Genomic DNA, 17750 nt, shown 5'->3' on the forward strand with positions numbered 1-17750 from the left:
TTTCAAAACAAAACAAGCCACCCTCCTGAGTCTTTAAATGTCCAAACAGATTCTGTGGAACATCTTAGGGCTGACAGAAGGGAGACAGAACTCTCTGAGCATGCTTTGTGGGGAAACTGAGGCAGGAGAGGGTTTAACTTCTTCCCTCCCCCTTTTCATCCCCCACTCGGCATTGGAAAGGGATTTTTGGGGAAACAATTGGCAAAAGCATGGTTTTGTGAGGGAAACCATGGATGAAAAAACGGATTGGGAATACACTGGGGGTAATAGGACATAGGGTAAAAGGGAAAGGTGGGATTAGGAAAGGGAAACTGTAGGGGGGGCTTACAATGGAGATATTGTCTAACATGACTACGATTTTTTGCATATATACTGCCTTTTACAGGAACACCATCAGGCCCAGTGACCTGCGATGCTTGTAACCCTTTTCTCCCTAGTACAGTATTAAATTCCACCACCTCTCCATCTCCCAAGCTTGGGATGCATTTTTCAGGGTTATTCTTTTTAATAGCAGTTCTATGCACGAATATGTCTTGCTGGTTGTCACACCTTGTTATAAAACCATAATTTTGCTTAACATTATACCATTTTACTATCCCTAAGGTCTTAGTTACTATGATCTTTTCCTTTTTCCGAGTGGCTGCTGTTTTCTGTCTCGCTGCGTCTTTGCTCTCTCCTTCGGTCGCTCCCGTGTTGGAATTCTCGGGGCTGCTGGTGCCTGCGCGCTCTTCCCGGGGTCGCGTTCGGGGCTGCGCGGGCCAGGCCGGGCCGCGCCGCTCAGTTCTCCGTGCGTCGCCTCCTCTGGTCGCAGCTTCGCTGCCGCTGTCGGGCGCTGCACCCACATCTCGGCCGGGCCCCCGAGCGATGACTCCCCCGCGCCCTGCTCCAGCGTGTGTTTCGGTTCGGCGCGGCTCCGCTCCACCGCAGCCGGCCACCACCCGCGTGCCGCCCCTCTCGGCCGGGCGTTCACGGGGCTCGCTCCACCACGCACTGCACAGGACCGGGCGGGTCCCGCCGGGTCCCGCCGCGCCTCGCTCCGCCACCGACACTGCGGCTCGCTTGGCTCCGCCCGCGCGCGGGAACTGCCTCGCTGCTGCTCGCAGAGCGCTCGGTGCACGTGGCCTGGGCCGCACGGTCCCTGCGCCAGGCTTCCCTTCGCCAGGACACAGCTGACATTGCTCAACAGTCTCGGTAACTAAATAATATTCACGAAAATATTCTTCCATCGGCATATATTTTGACTCCAGTATTAACTGTGTCCAAACGGTTTTCCAAAAGCCCTTGGTAAGAATTAAATCCCAAGAAACATAGAAAAAGTTCTTAAACAACCATGCCAGGAAGTGTTTCAGTTCTTTTTGAGCTTGAATCAAGCTAAAATTTACAAATCGTTGTTCAAGAATCATTTTAAGTTTAAGAAAAATGTCCATATGCGGCTCTGAGAGCCAAGAGTCTTCCCACGGTTCCTCCATAGTTTAGATATGGAATAGCAAAGCAAAACCAAGAAGAGGAATCCAAAGTTTCCAGGGTTTACTCACACAAATCAGTCGCTTAGGGATCGGGGATCGTTCTGCTCTCAATTCTCCACCATTTGTTGCAGTGGGGATACTGCAACACGCATATATCAAACCAGGAGTCCCGTGGAAAGGAAATATATATGGACAGACAGATTCTTGCTAGATGTTTCAGAGATGTTTATTTCTCCAGCCGCATGGCCGGAGCTCTGCCGAGGAACTGTTCCAGTCACGGGACCAAGGGTCCTTCTGCCCGCGCAGGGAACACAAACCAACCAATGGGAACGAGGCTGAGCAGGGGCAGGGAAGCCCCGTGTCTGTGCCCTCAGGGCCCCTCTCCCAGGGCTACACGGCGGGGGAGGGACCCCAACAAGGAACCTGTTCAGGTCCTCATTTCAAACACAGAAATGTGTTGTCCTAAGTAGCTGCCTTAATCAGCTCTATATAGTAGAAGGAATTCCTTTCTTGGTGATGGCAGATTAATATGTGTTTGCATTTTTTAAAAACTGGTATTCATTAGGTTTTTGGAGAGAAATGCTAGCGTTTTCATTACTTTTTGAGTTACATACTTGAATAACTAACTGTGTGTAGTTTAAGGTGCAGTTTTATATACTTAAAAACATGATTAAAAGACACCTGCATGGAGAAGTTTCAAAGTAAAATGCTGACTGTCTGTGTACCTTGTGGGAATTGTAAATGAAAGCTCTGTGTTCCATGGGCTCTGCAATATTGAGTTTATTACTAGACTTCATGCAGCTGTTCCAGTCTTCTGAATAATAGTGATGTAGCTATATTCAGAATTTCATTTAAATTTCATTTTTTGAAGTTTATAGAAAAATCTATGCTTTTTAGGTTCCACTGAGTTTGTGACTTGTGTCAGTAAAAAATTCAAATTTGTCTATTCTCCCAATTGCTTGATTTGGTGTGGTTAAACAAGTGACAAAAGACGTTTTCTCACCACCTCTTTACATTTTACAGAGGATGCTAAAATAGCCTGGGGATGATACTGAGTCAAAACTAATTTAAACTAAATATGTCAATATCTGCAATTTGTTCGTGAACTGGAAGTTCTAAAATGGGAACATGTTATTTTGGTCTTTTAAGCATAAGAATTTTATCTTTTAGTCCACTTCAGTGAGTGCTTCCTTTCTGAATGTGGGGCTTAGATGTGGAAAGTAGATGTTTGGCTGCTTGAGATCTAGGTGGTCTTTAGACTATGTTGGGTTATGAAGCAGAAACTACTGCTGGACTTGTGTGTGGCTTTAAATATATGGGTAAACATACAGATATGTGATTAAGGTAATAAAATAGTAGCCTAATTTTATGGCTATCAAAATGAGCTCACATGGTATCTATTTACTTGTCAGCAGTCAAAACCAATTTAACACAAGTTACTTATTCTGTACTCTTCTGTGCAGTGCTGCTTCTTTGCCACAGATATTTAGACCAGCTTCCATGTGTTCACAATGTGTTTCTACCAGATATTTTACTCATCACCGTTGCTGAACAGTCGTAGAACTTTTTAACGTAGGAAACGATGTGCACATCTTGTACTGAAACTTGAATACTTAGTTTTTGGCTTTTTACTGATGCTTTTTGCATCAGTAAAGAAGTGGGGGATGTGTCCTTCAAAATGTCAACTTATCAGTATTTGTTTAAATTAAATAAATTTTACTTAGTTACATGCTTTTGAACTATTTTTATAGGGTTTAGTTTAGCAGCTTTTAAGAGGAACAAGAGGAAGCTGGAGTTGGCCGAAAAGGTGGAAACAGATCTCATTCAACTAAAGAAAAGAAGACAATCAAATGAAAAGGTTAGCTCTTGTTTCAAATTCTTCTGTCACCCTAAACTTACAGCTGATTGCTAATAAATTTCATGTCTTATATGATAAGACTGATGTAGGCTCAGAAGCCTGTTCTCTTTGTCCATCTTAGTATGTTTAGATGATATAATGATAACTTAGTGCAGTTAAAACTTTCTGCCTTGCTATTGGAAAACCAAACCATCACTTTATATCTTGTTTGTGCTAAGAAAAATATTTTGTTCATTTTGAACTGGAAATATGACAAATGTAAACACAAACAGATAATTATTTACCAAAACATTTTCTTTAGCTTGGGATCTCTGTCACTGTTTCCCACTTTTTAATGTTTCCTGAGCGCACTGCATTATGGAACTGGAATTGGTGAAATTTGAAATATCAGGTAGGTAAACACGTGCATCTGTGCATGCATCTGGCATTGACCTGGCCCATATTACTTGTGCTACAAAACTACCAGGATTCCCTCTGTTCCCCTCATTCTTAGTTTTGAATGTAGAGCTTTTGTTACCTATGAGGATGTCATTCACAGTATTTGTGCTTACTGTTGAATATCAAAGTATAGCTCATTAAATTAAATGCCTGTGCTTTATTTGGGACCTTTGGATTGGCCATTTCTCTTTGCTTTGCTAAGCTGTCTGACCACTGTGTAGTTACATAATTGATATAAATAAGGTATAAATCCCAGAGAATTGTTAGAAAAAGTATATTCTCTGTAGTCTGCAAACGCAAACAGTGATAAATTAGGCAATTTACTTCTGTGTTCTTAGATAAGAAGTTTTGTCTAGCAAGGTGCTAATTTTTGTTTTTTTCAAGTAGCTAAGACCTGTGAAGAAATTAAGGATGGGGGAGCCATGGAAGTTAGTTGTTCATTTCAGAACTTTTCCCGTTTACAGGACTTCAGTTACCTCCTTGTGAAACTGAGAGTGTGAAAGGGTACCTGAGGGAGGAGGGGTCTCTGTGCAGTATTGCTGGTCACGTAATAAGGGGCAAGTCAATGCTTGAAACATATGCCAATGCATGAGCTTACCGACCTGCAATTTGAAATTTCAAGGGCTCCAGAGTCCTGTGCAGCGCTTGTGGGAGATCCCCAAAGGCCAGTGGTGGTAGGTAAAGGAGGTGATCAAATAGAGCTCTTCTCCCTGGTAAGTAATCCAGTAGCAACATGCTGGTTTTGTCAGCTGTCAGGGCACATCCTGTCCATGGAGCAAGGGTGAATACCAACCCATGCTCTCAATATGGAATTCTCATGCTATCCAAAGAGTGGAAGATAATTGCAGCCTTACAGGAAGTAAGGTTTTCAAAGTAATTTTTCAAAATGAAATAGAAATGCAAAATCAAATTCTTACAGAAAAAAAGAAGTTGAACATTTCTCCCCAGGCTAGTAGAAAAGGGTCATTTAGCAAGGATGAGGCATGTGATTTGTTGCCCTAAAACTCAGACTGTCAAAGCTGTGCTCTCATAAAAGGTTTTCAAATAATTGGTTTAAAACCATTTAAATACTTGAATAATTAGAATTTAATCTTCTTGTCAAAGTTATTTTAACTGATAAATACTCATGTAACTTTTTTATCAGCTTCTCTGGAGCTGCAGACCATTCCTTTCAGCAGGACTTCAGAACTGGTTTATTGTCTGGTTTGACTCACCCACTTCAACTCAGGGCTGCAGCTCAGCTTATGTGCCTCTGTTGCCAGTGCTGCAGGCTGTGGGGAGAGCAAGGTAGAAAGGATGTTAGCAAAGGTGAGGTTGAATGGGATCAGTACTAGTTGACCAGTGTGAAGAGATAGTATTGCAGACCAAAACAGACTGAAATTACTTGGAAGTCTGAGCTACTGATAAATGTCACCAGCTAAAAAGAAAAATACAAGCTTAAAAATTAGTTTTCAATAAAAATGTAATTATACCAACCTCAAAAAGAATCAGGCTGTTTAAATTTGTCAAAGTTTGTATGGAAAAACGTGGCAGTGTAACTTACTAAAGGACTTTTATTACCTGAGTAAATGGAGTTTTCTCTTTGCTGTATTTTTCATTGTTCACCCAATGCGGGATTTGCAGAGGGTTTGCACACAGGGAGATCCATGAATAACTTCACCAAATTTTGAAGGTGTAAAACTTCAGTCTTTTTTAAGTTGTAGAGTCTTACTGATTTACATAGCTAAGAAATAATTCACACACAAACAAAATTAACTAAACATACTCCTGGGGGGTGACTGATGTGTTCATTCAGCCAGATGCCATTCTCAAATTCTCCCCTCAAGCACCAGTAAATATCAGAAGTAAACATTTGTCTGCTTACTGTTAGTCTGTCTTTTACCAGAGGAAATTGGCATTGAAAATAGCTTAGCAGAGTTTGGCTAAAAGCCCTAATTTTAATTTGTCTTCTGCTATTACAAACTTTTACAAGTGATCTCAGCATATCTGTAAAAAGTTGTCCTCTTCTTGATTTGAATAAGTGAAACTAAGAATCCCCAGTACCCATTATTTTTTTTAATTGATTAGTGTTTATAAGTTAGTATTTTATAGTCTAGGTATTTAACTCCATAAATAACATTATTTAGTTTGAGTTTTATTAAAACTGGCTTGGATTTTATCTAGTTTAACATAGGTACCCCCATATGTGTACACCAGTTGGAATTCTATGTGTGGAATCAAGTTCCATGTTCCTCAGTTACTGTATTAAGATTGAACATACTTAGAAAATATTTTTGTCTATGTTTGGGTAATTGTAGGTGTAGCAGTCAACTATGGCCATCCTAGTGTCTGTCTTATTTAGTCTTTCAGTTTGGAAATTTCCTTAAAGTAATAAATTTTCCATCCCACATTTGTGTGGAAGTGGTGTAATAATATCTTAAAGATCTCAAAACTATACTTCAAAATCCATTTAATACGGGAAAAGAAACCTAAATGATTTTCATCCCTTCTAGTTAAAGCCAAAACAAAACAAAAATTTTCTGTGGAAATACAGTATAGAATAATTTCCTCATCTTGCACATGAAGATCAAACAAAATGTTCTTTTTTACACACCAAACAACTGTTAAACTGGGAAGGCTGGGATTGTTCATCGAGCTTTGTATAATTAGATAGCTGGGTAATAGCATATAAATGTTAATTGTTTCAATCTGATTAATTTTGTATTTTGTCAGTTATACTCAGAGATGAGAATTAGTGGTAATTACTTTTCATGGCATTTCAAAACCATCTCAAGTGGAGAGGGAAAAGGCCCTGTGTGTAGAATCTTTCAGTGGGCACTGGGTAGAGCTCTCCTAAACTGCTAATTGCTTCCTTAGGGGCTTGTACTGATGAATATTTACAATTTTTCCATGTGCATGAGGGAAGGAGGAGTTTTAAAAAATGCCTGATAGAACTCTGCATTTGTGCAGATGAACTTCTTCCTGTTTTGTGTACAAGCTCTTAGCAAAATTTTGATTATTTGGACTATGGTTTAATAAATTAATTTCCTTTCCTGTTGCAAGGTGCAAATTAAATAATGTGAGGACTGACTTTCAGTTGTTTCCATGCAAAATATTAACTACATAATAGATTACATTTAGATTGTAATACTACATTGTTAAAATGCCAAACTGCTTTTGCTGTGGACAAGTATAAATTCCTAGCTGAAGTCACATACAGACTTTGGTAACAGATATCACCAAGTTTCCTTTGGAACCTGCAAAATTTTAAAATTTAAGTAGCTAAATTAATCAATAGAAAGATAAGGACAAGCAAGCTGGATCTTGTTTAGTCCCTGTAGGACCTGTATAAAGTTTGGGCTTGTTTTATACTTTGTGAATTGTAGTGTTTAACATACTTGTTTTTATTGTCCTGATACTAACTGGACAGAATCCTCTAGTTTTCAATATTCATATGATTTGAAGAGATGAAATGTGTGACACTGAAAGTCTTTTAGCAGGTGTAGTCTTGCTGTGGCTCCTCAGGCACATGATGCTTTTCTGTAGGGAGATTACAGGAAGGTCCTTTGTTAAATTGCGATGAGCTCTTTATTTACTGGAAATCATTGTCAGTACAGTTCACATACACAGAAATACTGACAATGTATTTTTCCCATTGGATATGGATTAGAACTGGTCATCACTGGTTTTCAGTTTGCTGAGTAAGGATAAATACAGCATCACCTATATATCAGTGACTCTTTCTTATCACAAACTGCCCCCCTGACACCAAATTTATATTACCAAGAAGAAAAACACAGAATTCCTTTGCTTCAGTGATACAGATTTCCTTCAGAAGGTTGTGTGGGCCAACTTAACCTTCCCTTAGCAATGCCTTCCTTAGAAAAGATTTCCAGCCTCTAAGTTGCCCCATTTAAAAATAAAGTAAGTCAGAGGAAACAGAGCACCACTGAATTAACAACAAATACTGATAGGAAATAGGTCTTCTTTGAAGTGAAATAATGATGAAGAAAGTTTTCCATACAACGTATACTTGTTAGTGCTTGTGGGTTTTGATTAAAATACCTTTTTAAAAAAGGAGTTAGTAATTTAGCTACTGAAGGCAAGTACTTATGCATGTGAGCTATGTGGAAATGGATGGCAGATTGAGCAGAGAGTTTTACAGATGCTGCAAAGAAGGCTGCAAATATTTTTTCTAAGCTGTTAGATGATACTAAAAACTTACTGACCCATACTGAACCTTGTTCCTCTAACATGTATTTCTGTTCATTTTAGGAGCCCTAAATACTTGATTTAATATGAATTAAGATTGTTCAGGTGGCCTTAATTCTGGTATTTCCTAACTTTGACAGGCTTGATTTTTATACCTGTAGTTGTCTATTAATTGAGTTTTTTGTTGTGGGTATAATTTCCTTTGATGAAAGGGGGCAGGGGGTAGACAGCAACAGCTGTATCATTAGTAGTTCTTCTCTACATAGAAATCATAAGAGAATTCATGTTGGGAAGAGCTTTGTCCAGCCTGATTTTGGAAACCTCCGAAGATGGGAATCTGCACCTCCAGTGAGCAGCCTGTTCTGCTGCTTAAGGTCTTTTCAAACCACTGAATTGTATTGTTTGAACTGGGTTAGTATTAGCTCAGGGTGTGTCTGGGAGTCCTGGGAGTTGGAAAGTACTTTTGCATATGAGATGTTAAAAAAGGGTTCCTTGATTTTCTTTCATCTTTACAACTTGGAAGGGAGCTGGCTCTTTCCTTATCCCCTTCGCTCCTGTCGTCAAAACTCCTTTTGTTTCTACTTTTCCTATGCTCCCTGATCCTTCCTTCTTCTGATTTTCAACTTACTCTTCTTCCCAGTGCACTTGAAACCGTGGATCTCTAACTTTTCACCCCTCTCTGTCTTTAAGCAGTTACTCTCCTTTATTGTTGGGACATCTGTCCATTTGTTTTAATATTAAGTATGGTCGGTGCCAGCTTCTGATTGTAGATGCTAAGGAACATCTAGGTGTGGGTGCAGAGAAGAAATTTACTGTTTCTCTGGGTGAAAGCCAAGGATGAAACTCCTGCCTAGGAGTTCCAGTTGCTTGAAAAGTACTGTAGAACATGATAGTGCTGCACTGCGTGTTTTTCCTTTTAAGACTGCACAGAATTAACCCAAGTGTTCTCTATTAAATTAAGTGTGGACAGAGTATCATCAGCATTGCAGTATTAAAAATCCTGCTTGATAAGTGACATAGTATGCCCATGGAAATTTTAATTGATGATGGGAACTTGATAATTTGAAGTTGAATAGTTAGGTGTATATATTTTTTTAATTCCTCCCTCTGAATTCTAGTCCAGAAAATTCACATTTATATGAAAAACTTAATAACCTTTGGCATTATTTCACTGGGTAAGTCTGTATAAGAGGCTTGATGCTTGTGCAGCAGCAGTGTGCATCTCTGGAATATGTGATGGATGATGGACCAATTTTGCTTATTCATTTTATTTTCTGTACACTGCATGCTGTGTGTGTGGTGGAGCATGAGGTCTGAGTGCCTTGTCCTGGGTTCTGCAGAGAGGGGAATCTAGAGCAAGCCTGGGCAGAGAGAGGAGAACTGCTCCTTCTCTAAGAGGGACTTAATGTGGTGTATTAAGGAGGGGGGGAAGGACATAAAGAAAGATCCATGCACTTGGGGGAGTAAATCTACCTCAGAAGTCACGGAAGTAAGGATGCTTTTCTAGTTACCCTCTAGTTACAGGGAGCAAAGAGTAAATTGCTTCATCCACTAAAGATTCCTGAACTGAGAACAAGTCTGGCAGAAAGAATCTGTCCTAGGGGAGATGTTTCTTGAGGCTTTTATTTATTGCCTTGGTCATAATATCAGTATTTTCTCTTTACCTGGTAAACTGCTTATTGATTTTTTGGTGTGGTTTTTTTTGTGGTTTGTTTGTTTGTTTGTTTTAATTTTTTTGTTTGGTTTTACTTTTTGCTTTTGTTTTTTTGTTGTTGGTTTGTTTTGGGTTTGTTTTGTTTTTGGTCGGTTTTTTAAAATTTTGTTTTAATTTCTTTTTTTTTAGTCACACATCTTTAAAGATCAGAGCCTCTGAAAATGCCATCTTGAGGCTTTTAGGAAAGGCTTTTTGATGTGGCATCAGTTGCTGAATCATTTCTTAGTGGACAGGTGGCAACCACTAAGAAAACATGACTTTTGGCACTTCTGTGAGTAAAAGCAGGTGATCTAAGCATTGGATGAGTTCTGAGATGTTTATTACCTTCTTGTTACTGGAGAAGTTTTATTAAGCCCTGTCTGAGGCAAAAGAGCATTTTGGGCAGATTTATGGCAGCACACTGGATACAAGTGCATGATAACAAATCCATTTTGTTGCTAGGCCTATCACTGCACACTCCTAAGGTATGATCTGACTTTAATATACTATTTTTACTAGTTTTTTTTTCTGTTTGTGTGTCCTGCAGGAGAACGACTCAGGAACACTGGATACAGTTGGTGCAGTTGTTGTTGACCAAGAAGGAAATGTTGCTGCTGCTGTCTCCAGTGGAGGTTTAGCACTGAAGCATCCTGGAAGAGTTGGTCAGGTGATTATTGTACTTTTTTTTTCAGTTGGGAATGATTGTTCAGTGTCACAAGCAGGTGTGGTATCAAGCAGGAGCTGTGACAGCAAACTTCTGTTCTCCCTTCCTTCCTGTTAAATGCTGAAGGCATTTTCACTGCACTGATATGCAAGTGTTCTTAGTGTCCTCCATCGGTGTGATAAAACAGTGATAGGTAAGACATTGGTCTGTGGTGAGTTACCTTTTGCCAGAGATATCAACAAGTTAATTTCTTGGGCTTAAATACCTCCTTAATACCACAAATGGTCTCTTAAATGCTTAGAGTCTTAAAATAAGATTCCTCTCAATATTTAGGGAAGCTGTCCTAATTAATTTTTAAATGATCTTGTGAATTGGAGGAAGGGACAAAAGTAATAAAAGAACACATCAGATATTTATGATGTGTTATTTGTAATTATGATTGTTTTTAAATGATATACAGTTCTATTTATTATTAATGTTAATAATAATGATATATTTATGATGTGTCACCTTATTGTTGTTAGGAAATTTTGAGGTGCAGCAGAAATTTATACTCCATTGCTGTACAGCTGTATTTTTGGTTGACATTTGCCACTGTGCAAAAAGCAGTTTTCTTTTGAAATGTATTTAGGATTTTTTTTTTTGAATAGCCACTGTGCAAAAAGCAGTTCTCTTTTGAAATGTATTTAGGATTTTTTTTTTTGAATAGCCACTGTGCAAAAAGCAGTTCTCTTTTGAAATGTATTTAGGATTTTTTTTTGAATAACAGAGTGAAAGAGACTTTACATGAACAGGGTTATCTCTACCCTCATTTTATGTTAAGCTAGGCTGGAATACTGTGTCTATGACAAACACTCAGATCTCAAGAATAGTAAAAGGATGTAGCAAAATGGAGTAGAATTACAATATGGTTATGATATTCTTATTTATCTTTTGTATTAATACTTGGATTTTTCTTGCGTTTCTTTTTTTGTTATTGTTGTTGGTTTGAGGTTGTTTTTGTATTTTCATTTTTCTTTTTTTAAGGAAAGGGAATAAACCAAAAATCTCATTCATTTAAAATTTATGAACAATGTGCTTCTTTCCTTAGGCAGCTCTTTATGGTTGTGGCTGCTGGGCTGAAAATACAGGAGCTCATAACCCTTATTCCACTGCTGTGAGTACTTCAGGTATTTACTACTTTTATAAATATTTAATGAAGTTGCTATCTTTCTCTGTAATTAGCTTGCAAATTTAAAATACCAACATTATTTCCAGACCATATTCTAAATTTCTGTCATTTATTTGCATATATATGTGTGTGTGTGTGTCAATATAGTCTTTAAATCCATGGATTGATCTCTTGTTGGTTGCTCATATTGCTCTTTCTACTTAATTAGCAACCATGGGAATTTTTATCCTGTGTTGTATTGCACTGAAAGGACGTGCTGTATTTGTTAGATGTTAAGGAACCTGTCCTGCTGTGAAAAAGTGCTTATCAGCCCAGTATTGTATTAAATGCAGAATACCTCTGGGAATGGAAGCCTTGTGTAAAGGACTAAGATAATCAGAGGGTCCTTTGGATACAAAAACGCTACATGCCGTGTATTTCCCTCCAAAACTTTTAATTACTATTTCAAATGAGTATTTAGGTGAATTTGTTCTTCATCTCTCTTTTCCTTCTGAAGGGAAGGGGAAAAGGGAAAACCAAAATACTGGAATAAGTGTATCAGAAAATATTCATTCAGCAATTGTGAAAGCAGTGTAAGAATTAGGAGAGCTTTTGTTCTCTTTGGAAGGCTCAGGGTCCTGGACACACAGAAGTATTGTGTTCATTTGATGCCTTGCAGAACACGAAAGTCTTAAGGTGAAGTTATGTAGGAGTTGCTTTTACTTTTTTTTTTCCTTCCCCTAGTTGTATGAACAGCCTCAATCAGAAAAACTATTCGTAACACTTTTTCATAAGTGCTTATGTCAGGTTGCAAATTTAAGGTATATCCCACTGCTCAGTGGGCAGAGTTATCAGCATTCAGTACAGGGAGAGGTGAAATTTAGGTAATGTCAGCTATATCCCATGAGCAATGCAGAGTTAGATGATGCAGAAGTGGGGGGGGGGGGGGGGGGGGGGGTGTTGATAGAGGCTGAAGAGCATCAGGAATATCCTGTGTTGCTTTTATTTCCTCTTTATTCACGTCTGTCTTGAACTGTTGAAAATTTCTGTAGATGTTCACCCTTAAGTTCAATGTCAGTAATAGCAGATGTCCTTTTTGGTACTCAAGGGAGGATTCTACTGAATGCAGGAGTGTCAGTAGATGTTCTTGCACAAGGGACACCGTATTGGTTTTAATTTAATAAATGCTTACCTACGTAACCGAATATATGTAAATATTGGGGACCATATTAATTAGTGAGCATAAGTCCAATATTAGACATTGTTTGTGGAAAAGCTGAGAAGGACAACTTTATTTAGTTCTTTGCAAAGCCAGCTGGATTTGAAGTCTATGTGAGTACTGACAAACATCCTGGTGCAGTTACAGGAGATGAGTAGATTTAATGATGGCCTGAAATAGGAGCCTTCTCTCTTTTTGCTGGTACCACTTTTATACAGTGCTAAGTGCTTCAATTTTATGCTATTTTTAACTGTCACAAACACACATTTATGGATACTTGTTTGGTTCAAAACATCTAGCTTCCATGACATTACCCTGATCCCAGTCCCAGTTAATTGGAGTGGCCTGCTGGCGGCTGTGAAGCTTGGCCATCTGTTCATTCACTGATTTGAATTCAGACTAGTGGTGTTTAATTAAACTCTTGTTTCTGGTTTTCCTTTAAAGTAAGCGTGTGTATGTCTGTGAGAGAGAGGGAGATAGAAATGTTTACAGGAAGTGAGAACTCTTCTGTAATCAATACCATTCTTTTTTCCATTTCAGAAGCTCATAATGTTTTATTTTATAATGTACTTTATGTTTAGTGCAGTTCTAAAACATATTGATGCCTGACTCTTGTTTAAAATATGAACATCCAACAGTGTGAACCATGAATTTAATTAAGGAGTAAAGGGATGGAAAAATTAAGTTGTAGGAAAAGTTGAAAGAATGAAACAGCTTGGCTGGATCACAACAGGAGATGGGAATGGGGGCGTAAACATCTGCAAATATTCAGGTGAAACTGCCATGGCTGAGCAAGAGAATAATGCATTAAAATATATCATTGTTACATTTTTAGAAAGTAAAGGTATTGTGTAAACTCTAGAAGATGCCTTGATTTGGAAAGCTCCAGGATGGACAGTGCTTCTTAACAGAATATCACCACTGTTGCTTGATGTAACTAAAACCCGACTAGCCTGTTGTAGTGGTTTGGTCCAAAATACTCATTACTATTTACCTTGTGTGAGATAAGAATTAGGAGAAAAGCAAAGCAGGCACCAAAGAATATAAAGAACATTGAAAGAATATAAAGAAGTTTATTAACAGACCTAAAAGAGGGAAAAAGAAAAAATAAAATCATACTGCACCTTCAGAACTCTTCTTCTCCCCCCACCTTTCTCCCTTCTCCCACTGACAATGTAAAAAGACAACCCTTGAGATGTTCAGTCTGTTTACCACTTCCATAATAACCTTCTTCAGTCCATTTAGGAAGAGGAGTCTCTCTTGTCAATGCTATGGAGAAATTATCACAACGAGACAGCCGTCTGTGTTGGTTCTCTGCTCGCATCATGTGAGAGTCCCTTCCCCGACTTGCAGCTTTTCCCACAACTGCTTTCAAGGGTCCAATCTTGAGTTACTGGGGTACAATTTTAAGGTTGAGCTGTTCAGAAACAAAAGTTCTCTTCACCCATCTCTGGGAGCATTTTCATCTCGAAGGACAGAGGCCCTTCTCCTTCCCTGGGAGCAAAGGGTCCTCCTCATCTTCATCTTTAGGACTATCTCTGGGAGCATCTCTAGGTACTGAGGTTTTCTCCTTTTCCATTTGGAGCAAAAGTCCTCATCGCTTCCATCTCTCCCTGTTCAAACTTCTCATGAAATTGCAGCTGCTTCAGCATCTGCCTATCTCAGCACAGGTGCTTTTGCTCACAAGTACAAGTTGAATGCTCCACCCCCCATGCCTTCATGAAATTACAACAGGTACTCTGATATATCATAGCTTTACAACAGAATTTCAGCTTTAAGCATCTCCTCTCTCTCTTCCCTCAGGTTTTCACAGCAATAAAAGGGTTAATCTCACCTCAGCCTTGCAGCTGGAATGTGGCTTATCGAAGTGGAGGGGGAGAGCCAAGCTGCTCCGGCTGCCCACAGCAAGGCGGGGGGGTTCTGCGGGTGGAACAGGGCCCATCGGCTCCAGGATGGCCGTGGCCTGGCCCGGCCTGGCCTGAGCAGGGTCTGGGCCGGGCCCGCTGGCCCGCACACGGGGCCCGCAGCCACCTGTGCCAGCACCGGAAACAAGAGAGAGAGACTCTGCCTTGGGGTTTCCTATTCTTAAGTGTGCATCACGGAGGCGGTTAGAACTTTAAATGGCTCAAAGAATTGTCCATATTCAAGCTGGCCATCTGATAGGTCCTGCCAGGTCACAGAGGAAGCTGTAAGCACCCCTTTGCAAGGACATCACTTCTGGGACTATGCTTGCTAACCCATGGGACCTGTGTAATAGTGATTATACTCCCTCCTGTAGGTTTCCAAATGGGCTTTGTGTGGACATATATTTTTAAAAAAACAGCAACAAATGACACTTGCATGGTATGTATAAATAAAAACAGTGTACCTGCACATTCATTTCATGTTTCATTTTACATTCAGACATTTTCACCTGTATGTAAACATATTTAAAATGTGTACATAAAAGATGTTTACAGTCAGCTTAAATTTCTGTGGTTTTCACAATATAACATTTTATTGTTTAATTTTACACGTCCATTTATTTTACTTTGTCTTTGAGTCATAAATTTGGCACAAATCTAATAGTTTCTACAGGGAATTTTTTTCCGTTGTGTGGGGAGAAGAGAAAAAAGAATAAAATTAGACTGTGGTTGCTGTGGGTATTGAGTAATGTTTAATGTTTATTGTTAAATGACTGCAGAGAATAGCTGACTCATCAAATCACATTTGGAATTTAAAAAAAAATCTTGAATAAAAAGTTCAACTCTAATTCCCTTAAAGCTTTATCAAAAGTATCCTCAAAATTATTTGGTATTAATATGTTTTAGACCGAATAATTTTAGCTGAACAATTCTTTGGGAAGTAAAAGGTTTCCCATTTGTGCTGGTTTACACTTCTAAACTTTTTTTCAGTGATAGCTGAGAATAGAAATTCAAGCCCTGAGAGTTTGTTCCATCAGGCTATATATTCAATCATGAAAAAGGATATTTTTTGGCATTAGTTTCATACAAGCAATTTTGAGGGGTCAAGTTTTGTAAACTCTTTTCATTCCATACTTAAGAAATTGTTCATGTCTTTGGGTCTTGGAAGTGATGATCAACTAGAGATTGAACAGGTTGGGGAAAGGAGAGTTCAGAATAGTAATTCAAAGTAGGCAGAGTACAAACTCTTGCACACTGAAATACATGTGGAACAGATACCTTGGGTTGAACCAGAGCTCCAGACTGTTTGGTGGCCTGTTTCAGATAGAGAGTGTTTGCAGTTCTCCAAGGAAAAGTACAGGACTGGGAAAAGCACCTCCATTGCATTGTCCAGGCTTCTGGCAATTTGTGATACTGGGACTTTATAAAACTGGAGGTATATTTGTTCTAATAGGTCGGGGTGACTTCTGAAGATTTCTCATTTCTTTTTGTTCTTAGAAGACCAGATATTTTAATTTTGCTGGGAACAGTTTTATTCTGTGGTTACCTTTGTAGAAACTTCCTTGGGAAAGGAAGAGTTTTAGTTTAAATGCCACAGTTAATAACACAGTAGGATTTATTCTTCAGTTTTTACTAATTTTGTTCTAAAATCCTGCAATTGAAGCTTCAGTTTTTCAATACCTGCCTCATTTAAAAAAAAAAAAAAAAAAAGCAGGATGGGGGAAGATGTCGCCACACGAGTACTTGAAAGTAAGTCCAAGTTCCTGTAGCTTTCTTTCAATGGTTTTGTGTTATTTGTTGGCCCTGTGGCTGCTGGGAGGCTTCCTGCTTTTGCCTATTCAGGAAGGATTTGGTATTAGTTCTTATGCCTTTTAGCAAGTTGTTTCTTAAATATTTTTGGCTATTTTTATCATATTTTTATATTGAATGTGCCAAAGGTGGTGGTTCTGAACTTGTTTGGGCATGACTTCAACTTTTTGCATGGTAATTTCTACCTCTAACAGTCACTTGGCCTTGTTTTTTAACCACAATGTCTTTGGTTTTATTTTTTTTTTTTTTTTTTGGCTTCTCAAAAGTTACTTCAAGGTTTACAAAATACAGGGTATTGTAAAACTCATATTTTATGGTTATACTTTAACAGGGCCTGGGACAACTGAAATCAAAAGATGGAGACTTTCTAAAAACACAGTGGGGAAGGTGGTGGAACTTAGAGATGACTGTGAATTTAAGGGGCCTTAAATCCAAGGTTTATTCTGTAACTCTCAGTCTAAAATTCAGTTTCTGTGTAAACAAGTGAAGCCTTTCTGTTTTTTTCCCCATCAATGTTTTGAGGCATTTTGATATATAAACTCCAAATTATATTAAAATTAATATTTTGTTTGGGGAAAAATGGCTGTGGGACTTTATTGGCAGCTGAAGGATAAACATTACAGGAATTCAAGTATCTCAAAACCAGTATTAAAATTTGAGAAATTCAGAGAATGTTGCAGTTGCAGGCATAGCCAAGATACCTGGGCAACCTTAACTGTGGCATGTAATAACAGTGCAAGGCCCATTCCATGCAGGAATGATGGTAGAGATGGAGTGAAAGCTTGTTAAATGAGATGAGCGTGACCAGTGGCCTTTATTTAGTTATAAATGTAAAAAATAGCTAAACTGGGTTTTGGATCAACGTAGTAGAAGCCAAATCTGTGGTGTTTAAAAGCTTTTCTGTGCATGTGTGCACACAGACACAAACAAAACAGGCTCCCCTTTAAGCACCCCCCACACCTCCCCCCAAAAAGAGGCCAGAACCACACTCATAAGGCTGCTTGGAACTCTTTAGTCGATGTTTTTTGTTGGTATATGAATGTAAACACAGGAAGATGGGTATTATTTGGAGGGAAAACATTTGTGAACAAAACCCAACCGCAGGAGAAACAATAGTCCATTTTTTGGCTGTACTTTAAGAAAACATTTCCTATTTTTTCCTGGTCATAATAAGAAACAAGGACTTTGTGCATATTCTTCTTATTCAAAATAATATCAAGTGTGACACTGAATCTCCTCCTCAGTTGGAATATTCATGATGATTGTGAATATTCATTCACTAACTGTGCCAAAAGTAATACTGCTGGGGTAAGAGGGAGGCTGTATCTTTCCTGGGAGATAAATTAAAAAATCATAAT

The 17750-nt window shown here is 38.7% G+C and overlaps 1 protein-coding gene across 6 annotated transcripts in view; it reads left to right on the top strand.

The window, feature by feature from the left end:
- The window catches only part of TASP1 (taspase 1), an 84530-nt gene that overhangs the window by 30060 nt on the left and 36720 nt on the right, over positions 1-17750 (top strand). For all 6 annotated transcript variants that reach the window (XM_048298609.1, XM_048298614.1, XM_048298610.1 and 3 more), the window contains 3 exons: positions 3218-3324; positions 10194-10313; positions 11401-11479. In XM_048298609.1, the coding sequence (XP_048154566.1) occupies positions 3218-3324; positions 10194-10313; positions 11401-11479 (306 nt within the window). The remainder of the gene's footprint in view (positions 1-3217; positions 3325-10193; positions 10314-11400; positions 11480-17750) is intronic.

The sequence above is a fragment of the Corvus hawaiiensis genome, chromosome 3 (genome assembly GCF_020740725.1).
Source record: "Corvus hawaiiensis isolate bCorHaw1 chromosome 3, bCorHaw1.pri.cur, whole genome shotgun sequence".
In the NCBI taxonomy this organism is placed as follows: Eukaryota; Metazoa; Chordata; class Aves; order Passeriformes; family Corvidae; genus Corvus; species Corvus hawaiiensis.